The sequence below is a fragment of the Meles meles genome, chromosome 5 (genome assembly GCF_922984935.1).
Source record: "Meles meles chromosome 5, mMelMel3.1 paternal haplotype, whole genome shotgun sequence".
Classification (NCBI taxonomy): Eukaryota; Metazoa; Chordata; class Mammalia; order Carnivora; family Mustelidae; genus Meles; species Meles meles.
The window spans coordinates 46544553-46566465 of record NC_060070.1 but is presented as its reverse complement, the minus strand read 5'-3'; the positions used below and the strand labels follow the sequence as shown (position 1 = coordinate 46566465).

Genomic DNA, 21913 nt, shown 5'->3' with positions numbered 1-21913 from the left:
AGCATGAGTAAAAAACTGCACATAATCTGAAGTTTTCATTATTACATGCATCTAATTAATCAGCCCCATTTTTACTTATGTACTATTTAGAAAAGGAGATTATTATTAATTATGCTATAATTGATCTATTTCAGAATATGGCTCCAAAATGATTCTGAATATACTGTGATATACCTTGACTTTAAAATATATGTTAAGGTTTAAAATCATTAGGATAGAAATGTTCATGGGAACAGAATAAGATCTAAAATGTACATGCAGCAAACTATACAAAATACTATAAATGGGCAATATTTTAGAAAGATATAGTTTAAAATGGTAAACCAATGAACTTTTAATGAAACCATTAATAAAAGAGAAAGGTAATTTGTATGAAGTGCTATATTCCTAGTGAATATGGATCATCATTTCAAGTCTTAATTTTGCTCTTAATCATGCTTCAGTTTTTTACTCTCACACATTTAGTTCTACATTATTTCTCTTAAATTCACCAGGTGGAGAAGTTTCTTTGGTCTTCTCTCTCACAATTCTGGGTGGCTTCATCTACATTAGCTAATTTAAATCTTAAGCACTGAAAAATAGCCAAGCAATCCTAGATTACAGTTATTTCAGAATATTTGTAGCTCTTCAAAACACCTCTGTGCTATTCCTTTCCTTCCTACTGAGCCCAGCTACCAAATCATACCTTTTAATGTAAGAACAGGTCCTGTAAAAGTAACAAAGTTAATTTTTTGCTTAGTTTTTCTTCTCTCATAAAACTGGGAAAATACTCAGCCCACTGATGACCTCACAGTTTTGTGTTTGTGATGGAATAATAGCCGTACATTTAAGGATCATGACTTGACTACGGAGTCAGGCTCCCTTATGAACAGGGTTGGAAACTCTTATTTTGTTTTGATATTGCGTTATGAAATGTAATGTAAAACATTACGGAGTTTTAAAAACAGAAGGAGAAAGTTAATATTCCACCCCACAAAACAACTACTTCAATGAAAAAACATCTTTATCCTATTAAGTATCACTATATGATTTTTTGAAAAGGTCTCCCAGCTACACACACCATGAAATGAGTATTTCGAAGCTTGACAGTGAGCAAGAACTCAAAATTAAGGCCAGCTTTTCGGAAGGCTAAATGTTCTGTTTCAAGGGTGTTTCACAACACTTCCCAAGCTTTTCTAACATGTTTCCAACTCAAGGATCTCCTTTCCTATAATCCTTTCTCAGCAAACTTTCATCAGGAGAAGGAATCCTAACTCCATACCCAGAGTTTTAGAATGCTGCTTGTTTCCAGATGTCTAATAGAGCTAGAATGCACAATCACCTTTCATCCACAGCTTACCTGCAATGAGGCACAACAGCCTACACATTCTTTAGGCAGAAAGCCACAGACTATATAAAATGATTTTGTTTACTACTTTTATTTCTGTCACTTTAAATATTGCATATCAAGTATTTAAGGGAAGTTCTATATTAAAATAAATGAATAAAAACAAAAATTTTCAGGTAAATTATATTTTGTAGGAACTACTGAAACAAGAGAAAACAAAAATGCACTGTATATAAAATGCCTTAATGAAAATTTACCCTGAACACATACTTGTCGCTCTAGATCCTGAATTTTTTTGGCATCAGCTGCTTTCTCTTTTAAACGTATCTTCTGTGAAATAGATGGATTTCCAGACTCAGCTTTCAGTTTCTCAACCTATCAATAAGTAAAGAAAATGTTGAGGAGCATATTTAAAACACACCAGAGAAACCCTAGGAGAGACGCATAATGTATTCATTCATTTATTTATTAATTCCCAGATAGGGCGATGTGCTGGAGATTTGGAGGGCAAACAAGATAAGCCTGCTTTTACAGTGCTTGTACTCTGGCGGAGGAGACACATGATAAGCTAATAAAAGTATATCAGTGAGTAAATAAAATAATCCCAAAGAGTGACAAGTGCTAGGAAGAAAATAAAACAGAGTGACAGAATGGGAAGAAAGGTCTGAAGGGGCAGGACTGGTAGCTCCATTAGATGAGCAGATCAGAAAAGGGATTTCTGGGGAGTAGAAACTAGAGCTGGGACTTGAATGAGGAGTGAGACACGGAAGAAACTAGGCCAAAGTAATCTAGGCCAAAGCAACCCATGGAACAAGCATGGCATGTTCAAGAATCAGAGGGAGGTTTGTTGTGGCTGCAGGAGAGTGACTCCTGAAGTATGATACATACAGATGAGGCTCAAGAGACAGGCAGGGTTCAGACAATATGCAGACATGACAGGTTATAGTAAGGAGCTTAGATTTATTCTCAGTCTAAAACCCAAACCAGCTATTTTCATTAGCAGGGTTTATGGTATTGACTCAATTATACTTACAAGGCTAAGAAGAACTAATTGTTGAATAGGGTTCATCACAGAAATACTTTCTAAAATGATCTTACTACCTCAAGTTTGAGCTTCTCAATTTCTTCATTTGCTTCTTTAAGCCGAATTGCATCTTTATCCAGAAGTTCCTGATTTTCAGCATACCACTGTAATCTTTTTTGTAGACGACTGATTTCTTGCTTATGTGTTTCTTCTAAAATTTTTATTTCATATAATTTTTCACCTATAAGATAAAGGAACTCCTGAACTTGATTATAATTTTCCAAAATATGGAAATAAACTAAATTACATGAAAACCAATACCTATCTAATGAAAGCATTATGAAAAAATAAGAAAAAAATGATCTTTGCAATGTAATGTCCAGCTTAATCTACTAGTAAAGAGATATTGTTTTTATAGTCCAAATCCTCAAATTCACAACAATATTGGCTGTGTATAAATTTTTTGATAAATTGTTTTTCCACTTTCATTATAAAAGCAAAGTTGTTTCTATGAGACAATAAATATTAGATCCAAGAGATAATAAACATGAAGAAGTCCTATAATTATATTAAAAAATTGTAATGAGAAACATTAAAGAGTGCTTACCATGCATGATTTCATTTAATACAACAAACATGATGGGCACTATTATAATTCTATTTTATGGATTAGTAAAACAAATGCAGGTAAGGGGATTTTACTGTACATATCTTATATCGAGGATCATAGTTTCACAAGAGAAAGACCCTCACAAGGGCTCCTCTGATCCACTTTCTAGTCCCGGGTTCTGTCTTCCTAAACTCCAATCCACAGGTGCACTCAAGAATGTGCTCAAGAAACACATTCCAGCAACCTCCCTCCATCCCTTCACTTCTGTGTCTTTCAATCTGTTGGACCCAGCTCAAATGCCACTCTTCCCTAAAACCCCTATGTAGTACCACAGTACCACATTTCATGTTTATTTGTGATTTTTAAAATATTAAACTTTTCTGCATTCTTATCTTTCTTTTGTCTTTCCTGGTGGGGAATGTCACATTTATCTTGTGTTTTCTATAAACACAGTGCAGTGTTATTTGTTCATCTGGCAAATACTTGAGAGCCTAGGTTTCAGATTCAGGGATAAAAAGGCAGACCATGCCCTCAGGAAGGTCACAGTCTAGTTAGGGTGACAAACATGAACATGAATAAGTATAAGATGCCACAGATTCAAAATAATCCTTGATTTTTTTTCCTGATCCTGCAATTATTCCTGCTAAAACCAATAAAATCTGCATGCCTATTAATAACTAGTTTTTAAAAATTTTTCTAAAATTACAACATACTTTAAGGAATATGATTCCGATTCCATAAGTAATAACAGCAACTATTACTTAAATTCAAGAACACTTACGAGTATAAAGGTAAACTTTCAGCTCAGCATTTTACCTGTGGCATAAGCAATCTGATCTTTGGCTTGGTCTCTCTCTTTCTTCATTCTTTCCAAGTCTACTTCAAGAGCTTGTTTGTCTTGCTTCAGTCTTTTGATGTCTTCCAATAAACTGTTTTTTTCTTTCTTGATGGTCACAGAAATAAAAAAGCAAAATATTTCTGGCCCCCCAAAACTGTGGTATAGGCTCTCTTTTACCCCATCCATCCTTAATTCTACATATGTATTTTTCTAAATACATGTATTTTTTTCTAAATACATGTGTTTTTTCTAAATACTTAATTATTTTTCCTAAATTTAGTTCTGGTGTCATCACTTTCTTCCACCCTGCCAAATTACTGTAACTCCCCATAGCCTACTAGATCAGTTCCAATTATCTAACTCAATACAGCCTAAAAACCTTCCAATGAACTGTTCTCACTTCTGGATTACTGGAATAACGTCCTAACTGGTGTGCCTCTTCAACTTCCAGCAGCTAATCTATTCTCACACTAGCCAAAGAAATTTTAATTAAAAAAATACTGAAGTCTAACTGACATACAATAAATATCCCGTTAGTTTCAGGTGCACATCATAGTGACTTGATATTTGTATATATTATGAAACAATCCCCATGGTAAATCTAGTTATGATCTGTCATCACACAAAGTTATTACATGATTGACTAGATTCCCTATGCTGTCAATCACAACACTATGTCTTATTTTATAACTGATAATTTTTCCAACCCCCAAGTCCCCTGGCATCCCCCACTTCTGGTAACCAACAGTGTTTCTGCACTCGTTTGTTTTTGCTCGTTTATTTCACATATAAGTGAAATCATATGGTATCTGTTCTCCTCTGACTTATCACTTAGCATGGTTATCTTCTAGATCTATCAATGTTGTCACAAATAGCAAGATCTCATCCTTTTTTATGGCTGAGTAATAGTTGGTGTTCATCTCTCAGTGGATGTTTACATTGCTTCCATATCTTGACCAGTATAGATAATGCTGCAAGGAACACGGGGTACACGAATCTCTTCGGATTGGTGTTCCCGTTTTCTTTGAATTAATACCCAGAAGTGGAATTGCCGGATCATAGTAGTTGTATTTTTGATTTTTTTGAGGATCCTTCATTCTGTTTTCCACATTGGCTGCACCAATTTATATTCTCACCAACAATGTATGAGGGTTCCCTTTTCTCCACAACCTCACCAACACTTGTTACTTTTTGTCTTTTTGACCATAGCATATGTGACAGATATAAGTTGCTATCTCATTGTGGCTTTGACTTGCGTTTCCCTGATGATTAGAGATGTTGAGCATACTTTCATGTGTCTGTTGGCCATTTGTCTGTCTTCTTTGGGAAAATATATACTCATGTCCTCTGGCTGTTTTTTCAACATGTTATTTGTGTTTTTGACATTAAGATGTATAAATTCTTTACATATTTTGGATATTAATTCCTTAACAGATAAATCATTTACAAATATCTTCTCCAACTCTATAGATGGCCTTTTAACTTGTTAATGGCTTCCTTCACTTGTGCAAAAGCTTTTCAGTTTAATATTATCCCATTTGTTCATTTAAGATTTTGTTGCCTTTGCCTGAGGAGACTGGTCGGGGATGGGTGGGAAGCTAAGACCGATGTGCAAGAGCTTACTGCCTATGGTTTCCTCTGGGAGTTTTATGGTTTCAGGTCTCATATTCAAATCTTTAACCCATTTTTTTTTTTTTTTTAGAGAGAGAGCATGTGCTCATACATGTAAGTGGGGGAAGGGCAGAGGGAGACAGAGAGTCCCAAGCAGGCTCCATGCCCAGTGTGAAGCCTGACTCGGGGCTCGATCACACGACTCCGAGATCATGACCTGACCCAAGATCCAGAGTTAGATGCTTAATTGACTGAGCCACCCAGGTGACCTGACCCAAGATCAAGAGTTAGATGCTTAATTGACTGAGCCACCCAGGTGCCCCTTGAACTTATTTTAATATATGGTATAAGATAGTAGCTCAGCTTCCCTCTTTGTTATGTATCTGTTCAATTTTCCTAATATTATGTATTGAACAGACTTTTCCCCATTGTATATTCTTGCCTTTGTCACAGATCAATTGACCACGTGTGTCAAATGTGGGTTTTTTTTTTTTCACGAGATCTCTATTCCAAAGAGGAATTGTTTTAAAGAGGTGGTGAGTTTTGTTCCTCTGTCTGAAATTCTCTGGTGGCTCCCATCCCTCTCAGGATAAATCCAAAGTCCTTACCATTGATGAGGGAGCAGAAGGCTGGCTGAGGACAAAGCAAAAGCTGGCACCCTGCACCCCCTCTCCACCCGCTCCCCGCGGTAATATGTATGACATTCCTCAGGCACCTCTGACCGCCATAAAAGAGAAACAAATAGTTAACTTGCAGAGATCACAATCCTGCAAGACCGGAGTCTCCCTTGGTTTACCAATGTCCTGGAGATTTACAACAAAGAAGCTATTTTAACAATAGCACAATTTCCAGAGGCAAATAACTCAGTTCCTCAAGCCCGTGAAACAGACAGAGTGGCTCTCCCCTGGGGACTTAACTGCCCTCACCTTGAGGTTTTGCTAAGGACAATCCTAGCCTGACCGACCCCCTTCCCCAACAGGTCCGACCAGAATCCTGTAAGTCTACTTCAACAATTCCTTTAGGAAACTTTATCTCTAAACCTCCAAGATAGTGTTGAGAATCATTCCCAAGCATATGGCCCACTGATATACTACTAGTAATAAATAACCTTTCTCCCAACAATAGTTAGCCCCTCAAGGTCCTGGAGACCTTGCCTCCAAGATTCCTTGGATACTGACATCACGCCCTTTGTTCTCACCTACCCAACTTCTGTGTATATAATCAACCACTCCTCAGGATAACGGGGCAGCAGCTCTTTGTGCCCACAGGTCCTGTCCCTGTGCTTTAATAAACCACCATTTTGCACCAAAGATATCTCAAGAATTCTTTCTTGGTCATCGGCTTATCTCAGCCCACCGAACCTCACCTAGGTTCTAGAACTTCATCACCATGACCTTCAATGCCCTGTAACCCAGCCCTGCTCCTGCCTCTGACCGTATCTACCCTAAATCCTCCTCTTCCAACTTCATTCCGGCATGAGAGACTTCTAGCTGTTCTTTGAACAGAACCAGCACATTCCCGCCGCAAGGTGTTGGCGCTTACTGTTGTTCTCTGCCATGGCTCACTTTTTTACTTAATTAAGATTTCTGCTCAAATGAAACCCCAGGAAAATCTTTCCTGATCCTCTTTATAAAATAATCATCCTCATCCTGACTTTCAGGTATGATGCTTTATTTTCTTGTCACAACACTCATCACCACCTGACATACGTTTACTGGAAAGCAGAGATTTTATTAATCTTTGTATGAAAATTGCATAAAAATGCTTAGCACATTAAAAGCTGAATGAACGCTCAATACGCACTACTTCATTGCCCCCAATTCCTCCACTCAACAAAATCATGCTTATCCTTCAAAGCCTAGTTCAAAGGAGGCTATTCCTATCAGCCCCTCCTCTGTGTTCCCCAAAACTTTCACTGCACCTCTAGCACAGTAGTCATTACTTTCTGCGTCATAGGACATTGATTTGTGTACAGGCCTCTTCTCTTTAACAGGCTGAGAACTCTATGGGAACAAGACTGATTTATTACTAATGCCTGTATACTTCATGGCACTAAGCACACAGCTGGTACTCAATAAATGTTCACGAACCAAACTCTCAATTGCTGAAGAAACTCTTGGACTCACAGCAGTACACGCAGCAAAACAAAATTCTTACAAAATAAAATTCTTACAAATTCTGTTATTATTCTACCTTCTAATCCCAAATCCAGTCTTATGGAGAAAATAAATCCATTCATTAAAGCACTGTATAACTGTGGTTTCTAGCCTAATCACAGATTGGACAGCATCATTTAACTGTTTAGTCTTCTGTGTGACTTTCTGTAGATGTCTTTTCAGGAGAGCAGTGAGTTTCACGTTTTTGAATGCTCAGGCTCTTTCTACAACTACCTTTTGTTTATTTAGTTCAATCAATTTAGAAGTGCTCTCTAGTAGAGTCTACTTCACGGAATTACAGAGTTTTAGAATTCAAAGGAACTTTTAAACATCTTGAGTTCAGTCATGCAATTGACACTTAAATGAATGTTCACTCTATGCTTGCATCTTTCCAGGGAAGTATGACTTCCTACCTGAAGGAGGCCAGTAACGTTCCAGGTCAATCCTGGACTCCAGGCTGGCAAGTACTTGTACTCCCTTGTAAGTTACCATGCAGACTTTCGGAGAGGGTCTCTGCTTGCCTCTCTGGCCTTGTCCTTACTTACCCACTTCTGCCTCAGAGACTCTATTTCTAGAAAGTAACAGGGCCCTTCCTCGTGTAGGAGCTTATGCTTTTCTCCTGGATGAAAGGCTTAATCTTTGCATAGCTGGCTGCTGCTTCCCTTCAGCTCTGGACTTCTGACATAACTTTCTCAGAGGGTCTCCTATACCACACTGTAGACTATTACTGCCTTGCCCTCTGCCCCAGCCACCCTTATTTGCTATTTTTATATTCTATTTGTATATTTCCTTTATTTACTTACTCTCTTCCCTACTAGAATACATGTTCCTAACGAGCAGGGTCTGTGCGTGTCTTGTATACCCAATGTATTTCAATACCAGGATGAGTGCCAGGAATGTAGCAAGTACTTCATAAAGGCTGATGGAATGAAAGTTGTGGTTACCCTCGTTCCTCTTCCTACCTTGGGATACTAAAAAGAGTGAGCTCATGACCTGTGCTTTTGCTATGCTTCTATCTATGCTTTACAGAGAACCAACTCGTATTTTAATACTATACTAATCAGTATTAATTTTTAAGGTACAAATGAGATTGTACACACATATATTCAGTATGAGTATTATTATACTATAGACTTCTCTCAGGATAAATTTTTGCTCTAAAATCAAACCCAGAACACCAAAGTAAATGAAAATAAAAGGTCTATTTACATTCTATCTTACAGTATTTGCAGAAATAAATACCTGAAGAATTTTTACTATTATCTTGACCTTTTTTTTTTTTTTTTTTTTAAATTTCTTTTTAGGTTTTTCCTGCCTTTGGTAGTGTCACCATTGGGGCCCGAGATATAGATTTTTATCCTGAGCCTGGTCACTGGGTTTCTTGAATTTGAGAAGTCATCTCTTTTATCATTTCTGGGAAATTCTCAGCCACTACCTTTTAAAAATATTTAAATATATTTTAGCATTTCATATATCTGATATTTTCCAGTTTTAGTTTATTTATATTATAGTCTATCCAGTAATCCTATTGAGGTTCTAATGCTGCTGTTAATTAAATCATCCAGTACCTGCTCATGGTGGATGATTTCTCTGGATTTTATAATTTTGTGTTGTGAGCATATATTTTCAGTGGGTTTTATCTGTAGGAATACTGTGTGAGCTGGGTTAAGGGTGTATATTTACTTCTAAGAGCTGTTTTGCATTTGTTTCTTCTAGATACACTAGAGGTTATCATTGACTCAAGACCACAGGGCATTATCTTTTTCAGTTTGGGCATGACCAACCCTTGCAGGTAGTGTCAATTCAAATACTAAAACACACATGAAACCAGAAGGGATGACATTTGTATTGAACAATCAGGAAAGCACAGGTACTGAGCAGAGGAGACTCTCTCCCTCCTATCTAGCGATCAAATTAAAACAAAAAATCTTCTTGACAAATCAGCCCCATGCGAAGGTGGGTAGATGTTTTCCTAGTCTGCTGCGGTACTGAAGGATACGTCCTGCTGAACTCCCAAGTGTCTCGTCTCCACTTTGCTGTTAAAGCTCCAGCCCACCCGTGGCTACTGAACTGCTGGCCTGGGAGCAGATGTTTACTGTTAGGTTTTTATCCCTCCCATATTTCTGGCCTCTGGAGAGTTCCCTTACTTTCGTGAAAGCTTTTATATTATGCATTTACAAGATGTCTATTCTATTTTATCCAGCATTTTCTGATGTTTTTAGTGGAAGTTTTAGTTTCCTATCTCTCAGAAAAGTGCCGAGACTCCACTGCTGCAATGACTTCATGACGACAGATGATCCTTACCACGCGCAAAGACACTTCTTCACTGTCAGCGCTGGATTCAGCTGCCTCCGCCTTTTGTAGCTCCCCTATACGTTCCTCCACTGATCAATGTTGACCCGAGTATGTAGGGACAGCTCTACGCCCCTACTCAGCAGGAAGAAGTTACAGAAGATGAGACCTTCCACCTTCAAATGCCTTAAAGATTTAAGGGTCAAAATTGTCCAGGGGGGAATGATGAGGGAGCAGGAGGCTGGCTGAGGACAAAGCAAAAGCTGGCAACTTGCACCCCTTCTCCATCCGCTCCCCTCCGTAATATGTGTAACATTCCTCAGGCACCCCTGACCTCCATAAAGGAGAAACAAATAGTTCCCCTTGGTTTACAAATATCCTAGAGATCTACAAACAAAGAAGATACCTTGTGCTATTGATAATTTCCAGAGGCAAATAACTCCGTTCCTCAAGCCCTCCCCTCCATACACAAAACTGAAGGAGGCTGAGGTAGAAGGAAATGTAAATATGGTTAAATCTCTTCTGAACCCAAATCTCACTAGCAAAGATGCTTGATAGCAGAAATGTGACATTCCACCAGGAATCTCCCAACTATCTTGATGTTAATAGCTTGCCAAAAGACAACAATGATCAAGCCAGAAGACCTCTGGGATACTCCCAGCACCTTGTAGGCCCTCTTTAGCATAAGAAACTCCTTTGACACCTCCCATCTCCTCACCTTCCCCCAACCGCAGGGTACATAACCTACCATCCCTCACAACCTGGGGCAGCAGCTCTTTCTGCCCATGGGTCCTGTCCCCGTGCTTTAAAAAACCACCATTTTGCAACAACAACAAAAAAGGTGGCTAATAACAATTTGAAGAAAGCTAATGTTTGGGTTGAAACCTTCTTATTTTTTTTTTTTAAAGATTTTATTTATTTATTTATTTGATAGCGAGAGACACACAGAGAGGGAACACAAGCAGGGAGAGTGGAGAGGGAAAAGCAGGCTTCCCGCAGAGCAGGGAGGCCGATGAGGGGCCTGATCCCAGGAACCTGGGATCATGACCTGAGCCAAAGGCAGGTACCCAACAACAGAGCCACTGTGGTTTTCCAAGCCTTCATAAAACACAGTGATATTAATTTCTCTTTTAACTTGCTATTTTTGAGGTCTACTGGCCAGGGAGTTAGGGGGTGTCCAACCATTCATTCGTTCTTCTAACCTATATGTCTACCTACCCAATCATGCTATACATGCATACGTGCATCTGAAGGAAGCTGCCAGATAGATTCATACTTGAAGCTGCATTTTATATACCACAAAAGCCTACTAAACATGTTATTAAACTGGGGTATGTTTAGACTTCTACGTAACAAAACTATATAATTTCTTGTTAAAAAGTGGTATGTAATTGGCATTTTTCTAATTCATACAGTCATTCAAATAGGTTAGAAGGGCTTTTTAGTCTCATGCCAAGGTTCTTCATGGGAAGAAGTGGGGAGAATTAACTACCCTCCCACAAGGGACAAGTCTGGAAATGCGGCTGTGCTTTTGATTCTTATAATCACTGGTGAGTGCTATGAACACATGTTTCCTGGGGAAAGTGATGACAAAAACTGTGCAATACATGGAACTGTTCTGCTTCAAACAGAATTAACCTGCTCAAAGTTACAAAACTTCTCCCACTGGTAAATACCACTTTAGAAAATTCTAAGCCATATCCTATGGAGCAGCTACTGTATCTCACATCAGTCTTAGGTACACAGGATGAAATATTTGTAGACACAGTCTGCCTTCTAGAAGTGCAGAGTAAAAAGCCAACTAATGTTTTTTATTTTATTTTATTATTTTTTTTTCCATTTTATTTATTTTTTCAGCGTAACAGTATTCATTCTTTTTGCACAACACCCAGTGCTCCATGCAAAACGTGCCCTCCCCATTACCCACCACCTGTTCCCCCAACCTCCCACCCTTGACCCTTCAAAACCCTCAGGTTGCCCCAACCTCCCACCCCTGACCCTTCAAAACCCTCTAATGTTTTAAGGTGAATAATCACCTTCAAAGTATTAGCTGACATTTCTAATAAGGAATTTGTTTATGTAAGGCATATATGCCCTAAGTAAGGTTATGCCTCCAATATGGCTCCATGTGATGCTCACTAGATGAGAGGCTGGATTATAAAGAGGATGCCTTTGAAAACCAGTATTATGTCATTGTCTCTACTAAGGTCATGTGTATATTAAATGGTAATTTTATTTATTTATTAAAAAAATTTTTTTTAAGATTTTACTTGAGAGCGGGGGAGCGGGGGGGGGAGAGAGAGAGAGAGCGCGCACGCGCATGTGTACATGAGTCGGGGGGGGGCGGTGCATAAAGAGAGGGAGAAGCAGACTTCCCCTGGAGCAGGGAGCCCAACATAGGGCTCGATCCCAGGACCCTGGGATGAAGACCCAAGCCAAAGGCAGACACCTAATGGAATGAGCCACTCAGGCACCCCTAAATGCTAATTTTAGATATACCTTCATTTTTTAATGGTATGAAATTTGTAACAGATTTTATCTATTCATAAATTACAAAAAAGGATTTTTTTTACACATGTAGAAATTTTAATAAATTCTTTACTATTGTTATGCAACTTACCTGTGTCGCCCGTAGTTCTGCTAACAGATCTGTAAAATTCTGGGTTTTGGTGGGTTCTGAATCTTCAACTACTTGAGACAGGAACCGACTTCTGTGCATCTGTTCTCTGATTTATTTTGAAATTAGAAAGATTTTTTTTTAACAAAGTACTCCTTTCAATGCAAAATATACAATTCTTAAAATTAAAAAATCAATGGACATTGCAACTATTTGAGCCACTGAAAAGAAGAAGGTTATTTACTTTGAAGATTAAAATACTAAAAGAAGTACACTCTAAGGGAGATGTTTTTTCAATTTAAAGGAATCGAAACCTAACATCTTCCTTTATTTATAATATAAAAATACTTTCTAATTCTTGGAGGAAAAAATTCCTAATGTCCCAGAAAGATGGGCTGCATTCTTCCTGGGGTATTACTTCATCCCTGCCTCATCATTCTAGATTCCTTTAGAAGAAACACAAATCACAAATGACAAACAAAACCAAACACAGTCTATTATCTGAAGTCAGAAACAATTTTTCTGGTTTTCCAGAAATATTATACAAGGAGTTTAGGAACACATTTAAAATCATCTAATCCTAACATAAAGAAACCATCTATTTCATCATGAAAGTGCCTTTAAAGGTACAGTTTGGGATGGAGGAATAGATCTTCTCTTTTAAACCCACATAACATGTGATACTTCAGAATAATTTGTTGACTGAAAAGAAATCAGATATAAATACTTTGATGCATCAGTACTGTGCAGATTATCACAACTGGCTTGGGATCATACAGTCAAGGCCAAAGAAGCTTCTTCTAATAGCAGTCCTATCTAAGTGATTAGGTGTCTATGTGAAGGGACACAAAACTGGTGAACCATTTCCTAAAAGAAGATAGTACCCCAACTTGCCCATGTTTGTGAGTTCAGCGTTTTCACTTAAAAAATGTTAAAGCTGGATGTAGTCATATCTAAATGATCTTACAGCCTAAACTCTGGTTCCTGAGTAGGTCCTGGTGCTCCCTGAGCCTGCCATGCTGAGTGCAGGTTAATAACAACTCACAAGTTCTTCTCTGGAGAAATGCTCTCAGCCAAATAACAGCCTCTGCCTTCCTCAGCCAAATAACAGCCTCTGCCCTCCTGGCCTAGAGGTGATCCCTCACTCACTCCTTTCCCAGGGCATACCTCAGCCAGTGACTGACTAGTTTGAGAGTATAAAAAGTTGCTCCCCTCGCCCCAAATGGGACCAACTCTGTGATGCAATCTGTTTTCCTCAGCTTTCTGGTTAAGAACAGAATAAATACAACCAGTCTCTGGCTAAAACCACGTTCCTACTTAGCTTCCCTCCCCTTACCCATTCTTGCTTCTCTTGTTCCCCTTCTCCTGAGAGTTATCCTCAGAATAATAAGAAATATTATTTAGAATGAAAAAAATAATAAGAAATCACCTCCATAAGGATCCCTACCTCAAGCTCTACTTCTACAGAACCTGACCTACAACATTAAGTGAGAGTTGTAGGATACATATATTTTTAGTATTATTAATCACATAGTTTCTTAGGAAATGGTTAAGCATCTCAGGCTTAACGACTGGTCAAGAGGAATACCGTGTATTCAATTTCCTAAAACTGATGTCAAACTCAAATATGAGTATGCTGAAAATACTAAAATATGTACTACTAGTCATCTAGTATTAAAAGAAAAATACACTGAATATTAAACCTATAAAGTTACAAACTATAAAGAAGTGTAAAACTTTTTTCAGTTTTAAGTAAAAATGTATTTTTAATATAACAATAAAATGATTAGAAATAGTCTAAATATATTTTGATTTTACAAATTCAGAAAAGACTTACTTTAAGGAAGCTAACTCACTGAATAAATTCTGGTTTTCCTTGAACATTCGCTCCTCATTTTTCTTGTTTTGTTCTTGGAGATCTTTCACTTGATTATACAATCTTTCATTTTCCTTTTTGTAAACAGAAAATTTCATTTTAGTTAAAAGTCATTAGTACTTATATAGCATAAGTATATATGCTCACAACAGATACATCCTTTAAACATTTTTAAAGTCTTTTAAATTTATTCAGTTTTGAGTAAGCAAAACCTTTTTAAAACTCTTTATATCATCTCAGAAGAAAACCTCTTATCTGAAAACAATTCTTTCCAAAATGCTTACTTGAAAAAAAAAAGTTGCAAAAATTCCCAAAGCCATAGATCCTAATATTAGTACAAGGCGTTGTCTCTCACAGGAGCAAGGAAGCAAGTGGCTGCAGAAATAACCACAGCCCAACTGTGTGGACCAGGGGCAGAAGGGTCCACTGCGACTGTCTGCATCCTCTTTTTTCTGATTCTAACCCAGCTCCCTGCAATGAGGTAACAGGATACAGATAGTCACAATGGCTTGTTTCGTGCTTGTTTCTGGAACTTTCTGTGAGCCGGGAGTTAGAGAACAGGTATTTCTGAAAGTGTAAGGACAAGGCAGAGCAGAGACTAGAACCAGTTCTACACCAGTCTTGGACTAAAGAGTGACTCAAACCAATCTGTGATTAGGTGCTGTGGCTTATTAACTTTTTTATAAAATTTAGAATCTGATGAAAACCAAGGACCTTTGAGAATCTAATAAAAACTATGGACTGTCTCACCCCGTCTGGCCTACTGCTTGGTAAGATGGTCCGTGCTTAAATACCTGCAACGTAAGTTACAAAGATATGCAAAGTTTTGTGTTATATTTGTGGGAGAAGGTAGCTGGCACCCTTATGGGTCTGTGAAATACTCCTTAAAAATGTGTGCTCTCGGGGTGCCTGGGTGGCACAGTTGGTTAAGCAACCAACTCTTGGTTTTGGCTCAGGTTGTGATCTTGGGGATCATGGGATCGAGCCCCAGGCTGGACTACACACTCAGGGAGGAGTCTGCTTGGGATTCTCTCCCTCTCTCCTGCTGCTGCCCTCCCGACCCCCACCCCGTGCTCTTGCTCTAACAAATAAATAAGTCTTTAAAAAACAAAAAAAATCAAAAAAAAATAAAATAAAAAACAAAAAAAAATCAAAATCAAAATGGGTGTTCTCTACAGCAAGATCACAAAGGCAGGCAAAGGATATGGAAGGTTCTCACTAACTCTGGGGCAGTGTGCCCAACAAAATCAGTATTTCATCTATAGGAAAGTTGCAAATCACGGATAAGACAATGCTTTCTCTGGTTATCCTCAGATGATAATGCTTATTATTGACAGGCTTGATGCTTAAAAGTCAAAAGACAAAAAGGTAATGAGTAAGAAAGAGAAGGGGCGGGAAGTCAGGGAAAAAAGAGGAGGAAACTAAGATGAAGTTTTGTGCTGGGGATTACTAAACCCGTCCTGGCTATTGGCTGGTCAGCATAACCAAGAATCCATCACACATGGCAAGTATCTGCCTTCTATAAGACATACAGATTTTTTTTCTCATTTCATTCAAATTTTTTCACTCTCAGGCCATTGGCAATTAATTTCAGATTTGTATTTCTGAATAAAATACCCAAACTAGTCAATATAATCTACTGAAAAAATTACAGAAAACTAAAGAAAAATAGGGCAGTGTCTAAGGAATATGGCTATTAAAAATAGTAATAAGGGACATTTACTAATTGGTTACTGTGTGCCAGGTAACTAAGAGGTTGGTTTGCACTTTCTTATATTTTACTTTTTTGCGCTATCTTATTTTAATTTCCTAATCATCATATGAGGCAGCTACTGTTATTACCATCCCTACTGACAGATGAGGAAAACTGGCTTAGAGAGGTGAAGTGATTTGCCCAAGGCTGCACAGCAGTGGAGGGAGGACTAACACCGGATTCTTTGAATCCAGAACCCATTCTCTTAACTTAATTATATACCCACAAATAATGTTCAGACTAGTCAAATTATTACTTACTCATATTTGCCAGAATTCCTGTTACTTGCTACATAAGCACAGAAATATCTTAATATGCCTTATTTTTTGTAATAATCAAAGGATCTCAAGAATAAATTCACAAAGTGATGAAAAATCACCACACCTGTTGATATCCTTGAAGAAGTGTCTCTTGTTCCTGTATTTCTTTTTTAATTTCCTTCAATTTTTCTTCAGTGACAGGATCAGTTGTTTCTCCAAAATGTAACCATCTTTGCTTTTTGTTTGTTTCTTCAAAGCTACTTAACTTTGAGAAAATACAGACATTTTATTTAGGAAAGGAGATGATGAAGTGAGAAATGAGGAAGAATAACAGAAAACTCAAGGTGCACAGATCTGAAACTGTCCTATAACTACAATGTTATTAACACCAACTAGCTAAATCATTACAGTGTGATGTTTTCTGCTGATGGTTCTGGTGATGAGAGTAACTGAGAAATGCTACACCATGTCATTCTCTGAATCTAGGCCTTCTCTAGCAATTCTTTCTGAAACTGTCTCCTTTGAAGGTCATAGTGAACTAAGGGATTTGTTTTCAAAAAGGTCTGCTAACGGAAGAAAATTATCAAAATGAATCAATTTAAATTTTGATTTTTTTCCCAGTGGGTTTGATTTAGGCTCTGTTGAGAGGAGGCTGTCTTGGGATCCATGCTCATATTTTATATAGCAAATACATCAAGTCAAACAGCTCCAGGAACAAAGGATGACAATGCATTTGCAGGGAGTACAAGTTCTTTTTAATCAATAAAAGGAGAATTATGACAATGTATCTAGTACCTTGGTTTGAAGAATGTAATTGTCTTGGTTCAGTTTGAAGAGTTCCTTTTCCTGTTGTCTCTTTAGTTCTTCCATCTTACTTTCCAGCTCTCTCTCTTTTTCTGAGAATGTAACTTTAATTTGCTCAATCAGGGCTTGTGCACCCCTCCATTTTTCCTCTGCTTCCTGAACTCTTTTAAACATAATAAACTCCGTCTCCTTGTTCTCACCACGGTATCCTGAAGAGGCCTTTAAAGGAGAAGCATTACTTCAATATAGTATATTTACATACTAGATTTGAACACAGGTGGTTAGGAAAAAAAAAACAACACACAATGAATAAAAATGACACGGTTAACGATGTTCTATCATATAAGGAAATCAATAAATGTTTCAGTAAGATTAGAACATCATGCTTGATGCAAAAGAAATTTCACTATTTATTTACTTTTAATATAATAAAACAAAAAAATTACAAATGTGATTTTGAAATTCAATACCTACATTCTGAAACTGAAGACAGTAATCCGTTTCTGTAGAATCTTCAGCCTTCTTAGGAGTAGCCAGGCAACTTTCAGTTTTGGAAGCTGCTCTACCCAAAGCAGCAGGCTTGATGACTTTTGTTCCAGATAAGATTTCTAATTATTTTAAACAATGGACAGAAGCACCATAAATGCAAACAAAGTTGAATGTGTATTCAGCAATTATGTAACAGTAAGTACTAATACAATGGGAACATTAGGATAGAAGAGGATCTGGAAATTGGCTGAGGTCTAACACTTAACACAGCTGTTTCACTGCGCTCAGAACTGCTGCCATAATCAACATTTCACTCAATTTGACAGAGAAAGCTAACTGACCCAAGATTCATGTCAAATGATAAATGGAGCAAAAAAAATAAAAAATAAAAAAAAGGTGAGGAGAATGTGAGCAGGGATAATTTCAGGTTCAGTAATTTTAAATAAACTCTTCTTTAAAACAGTCACAGATGGGACGTCTGGGTAGCTCAGTCAGTTAAGCGCTGCCTTCAGCTCAGGTCATGATGCCAGAGTTGTGAAAGAGTCCCATGTCGGGTTCCTTGCTCAGGGGGGAGCCTACTTCTCCCTCTCCCCTTTGCCCCTTTGCTCATGTGCACGCACTCTCTCTCTCTCCCTCTCTCTGTCAAATAAATAAAACCTTAAAAAAAAAAAAGTCATAGCAATAAGAATATCTAAATGATGAATCAAAGAGAAGCTGATTAACTGTATGAGGCATTTTAGTTCAGATTAAGTGTGCTTTCAGAGCACACTTTTCACAAATAATGTGTTTCAAGATATGGTACCAATGGAATAATATAAATTGCATGGAAATTTTCTAACAGCTAGTCTAAATTTGACTTAAAAAATAAAATTATAATACTGCCATAAAACCCTGATAATATATATTAAACTAGAAAAAATGTGATTAATGTATGTTCTGGTCAAATTTTCAGCTTTTAGGGTACCTAGTAAATACCCAACCAGTAGGAATAATTCTAAGGACAATAAATTACTCAGTTAATAATAAAAAGAATGTTTATGAGAATTACCTGGAAGAGATCTTGAGGCACATATTCAAATACTACAAGTTCTGAGCTAAACAATCAGTAAACATTTATTTATCTACCTTAGAAGTAAATGAAGAATTTAGAATTTATATTTTTAAATATAATTTCTTCAAGAGACTAACTTTTAAGTGTAAAGTTTACTTTTTCATTAAAAGTGAAAAAATACATGGTTATTAAAATATTTGGAAAATGCAAAAAAGTCAAAAAAAGAAACAAGTCACCAGTAGCACCTCACCCAAAATTTTCTTTCTAATCTTTTTTGCAGGCAAGCAGGCAGACAGGGGATTTCCTTACGGAGTAGTAGTCATATTTAATTGGTCTATTCCGTGTAGGAGGTTTTCTGGAGAACCTTTTTAAAGTGTTCAAAAAGAAACTGAGTCATGGTAAAACCTGGCATTCACCCTTCCAAGTCACTGGAGATCCATTAACGTGGCCAGTGAACAGGTGTGATGTGCTAGCACTGTCATTCTCCCTAGGAAGTGGCAGCTAAGCGTGGCAGGTGGTTTTTATTCAAGTGGTAGTCAGCCAGTGCTTTCGTACCAGAATACTCTCTTCTTGAATACTTAATTTTGATTTCTCTAAGTAATTATTTTGAGTAATGGCCCATACCCACTATCTTTTTCCTTTACAAATGACAGAAAATTTGCCTGAATATAAAACTTAAATAGGAAAACACTGCAGAATTTGGACTCCAATGAACCCTTCTTGAAAAAACAATGGGATTAAGAAAATTTAAGTCAAATAATAAGCCAATCAAAATAATTCCAGAATGGAGAAGCTATGGCTAAGGCACTCATGAAAAGCATCCCACCTCTTTAATAATCAGAACCAAGACCTAAATTCAAAAGCTGAGGGGAATTAAGGTTGCAGGACAGAGTATCATAAATAAACTTGAACAAGGAAAAAGGAAATCAACAAAAATGAGTAAAAGGCATGTGAGTGGGGGATGTAAGAGTTTTACTACCTTGTACTTCATAGAAGGGAAAACTGATAATATATAAAATTGAAAATGCAGTTAAAAGCAGCATGATTCTGACAATCTTTGAGTGGTTTCCAAAACCTATTTTCTTGGGGTGCCTAGGTGGCTTCAGTTGGTTAAGCAACTGCCTTCAGCTCAGGTGATAATCTCAGGGTTCTAGGATCAAGCCCTACGTCGGGCTACCTGCTCAGTGGGGAGTCTGTGTCTCCCTTTCCCTCTGCTGATCCCCCTGCTTATGTGCTCCTTCTCTCTCACTGTCAAATAAATAAATAAAATCTTAAAAAAAAACCACAAAAAACAAAACCTATTTTTTTTAAAGGGTTCTTTCAGGATGAAGTTTCTTTTCCTTCACACAGATTTAAGAAAAAAATAAATCTAATATTTTATTTAAAAGAACCTGTAGGGTTGGTTGAGCATTGCATCTAACTCTTGATCAGGGATAGAAACCTGAGTTGGGCTCTGCACACAGTGGGGAGTCTGCTTGAAGTCTCTCCTTCCTTCTCCCTCTGCCCCTTTCCCTACCCATACATACTCTCTCTCAAAAATAAATAAATCAATCTAAAAAAATCAAAAAAAGAACTTGTAAAGAGTGAGCCTGTTCTTAAAAAATGTTTTGTCCGTTTGGCCATATGTCTACCTCTCTCCTTCCTTCCATCCACTATCTATGCACGAAATGTTGCTCGGTGTGACACCCATCACTTCTTGCAAAATGACTGCTTTCTTTTTACTTTTCTGTATTTTTTATTTAAATTATGAGCAACTATTCCTTTTTTGACAAGAAACTTTTTAGTCCAGGGGCACTTGGGTAGCTCAGACAGTTAAACATCTGCCTTTGGCTCAGGTCATGATCTCAGGGTCCTGGGATCGAGCCCCACATCGGGCTCCAGCCCCACGTTGGGCTCCAGCTCCACATCCGGGCTCCCTGCTTAGTGGGGAGTCTGCTGCTCCCTCTGCCCCTCTCCCCAACTTGTTGCTCTTGTGTTCACTCTCTCTCAAACAAATAAAATCTTAAAAAAAGAAGAAACTTATTAGTCCAAAAATAAGAACATAAGTTAATAGCCAAAGAAAACTAATTTAAAATAAAAAGGAAAATAACCACACAGCAGGTACTGCTAATTGTCAATCTCATCCTCTTCTCTATTAATAGAAACCTCCCTATTAATCTGCTCTGGGCGGCAATGTACCAGTTGAAAATACTCATCTCCCTGGACTCTAGGCAACTGAGGGTGGACATAAGATCAAAATTCAGGCTAGTAAGATGAAAGCAAAAATTTCTTACATGGGCTTCCAGAAAAGTCACAACTTTCCTGATGAAGAAGTTGAGGATTTAACTGGCATGGACCTTTTACCTTTCCTCCTGACTGGGGCTGGAGGCTGAAATAGTCACCTTGTTATAATGATGATAAAAGTGACAGATAAAGGACTTTGTAGCAGGACAGAAGTGATCTGGTTCCTTGCACAGTGGCACCAGCTCTGAACCACCTATTCCTGTCTTCTTTCATTTTTTTCATTCATTCATTCATTCACTCATTCATTCATTTCCCTTCTTGTTGCATGAAAAAGAGAAACTCTTGAGTAAGCCCCAGCAGCTGGTTTCTTTTTCATCTTAGTCAGTGTTGATTCCAAGTGCATCCTCTAGATTTTCTGTACACTAATCTCTATCTCACAGAGTCTGCTTGTCTGAGAACATAACCTGTAAAAAGTAACAGCCATCCCAAAGGAATTAAAATTCTGAATAAAACTAAAATTGCTCTGGGGGAATTTTACAATAAAAAGGGAGAAAAAATCATATTTAATATTCTAATGAAAAAAAGGAACTCAGTATAAAAATGGATAGTCAAGGTTTATACTGTACTTTAATATAAATTTTACTGTTTTATTTTCATTCTGGTAGTCACAAATACTGCAAAATCTTGAAACAGGAAAAAATACTCATAATAATATTGTTGCTTTCCTCTCTCAACCTCCAAATCATGCCCCTTATTTCTTTTCTACCCTCTGTGACATTATTTCTGTCTTCATTCTTGGTAATTTCAATACTCTCATAGGGATCCCTTCAACCCTTGGCTCTTGGGTCCTTATACTTAACCTCTCCACTTCAGCTACTTCTATTGGTACAGGCCTTTTCTTTACTAGTAACACAATCACTTCTCATCTCAGTCTTAGGCATTTACTCTGTATCAGTCCTATCTCCCCCTTCATGCCCTTTGG

The 21913-nt window shown here is 37.6% G+C and overlaps 1 protein-coding gene across 3 annotated transcripts in view; it reads right to left on the bottom strand.

Moving 5' to 3' along the window:
• CEP162 (centrosomal protein 162) overlaps window positions 1–21913 on the bottom strand; it is a 97766-nt gene that overhangs the window by 26623 nt on the left and 49230 nt on the right. For all 3 annotated transcript variants that reach the window (XM_046006681.1, XM_046006682.1, XM_046006683.1), the window contains 8 exons: window positions 17643–17776; window positions 17160–17387; window positions 16489–16629; window positions 14313–14425; window positions 12479–12584; window positions 3778–3904; window positions 2429–2592; window positions 1598–1702 (listed from right to left, as the gene is read on the bottom strand). In XM_046006681.1, coding sequence (XP_045862637.1) covers window positions 1598–1702; window positions 2429–2592; window positions 3778–3904; window positions 12479–12584; window positions 14313–14425; window positions 16489–16629; window positions 17160–17387; window positions 17643–17776 — 1118 coding nt within the window. The remainder of the gene's footprint in view (window positions 1–1597; window positions 1703–2428; window positions 2593–3777; window positions 3905–12478; window positions 12585–14312; window positions 14426–16488; window positions 16630–17159; window positions 17388–17642; window positions 17777–21913) is intronic.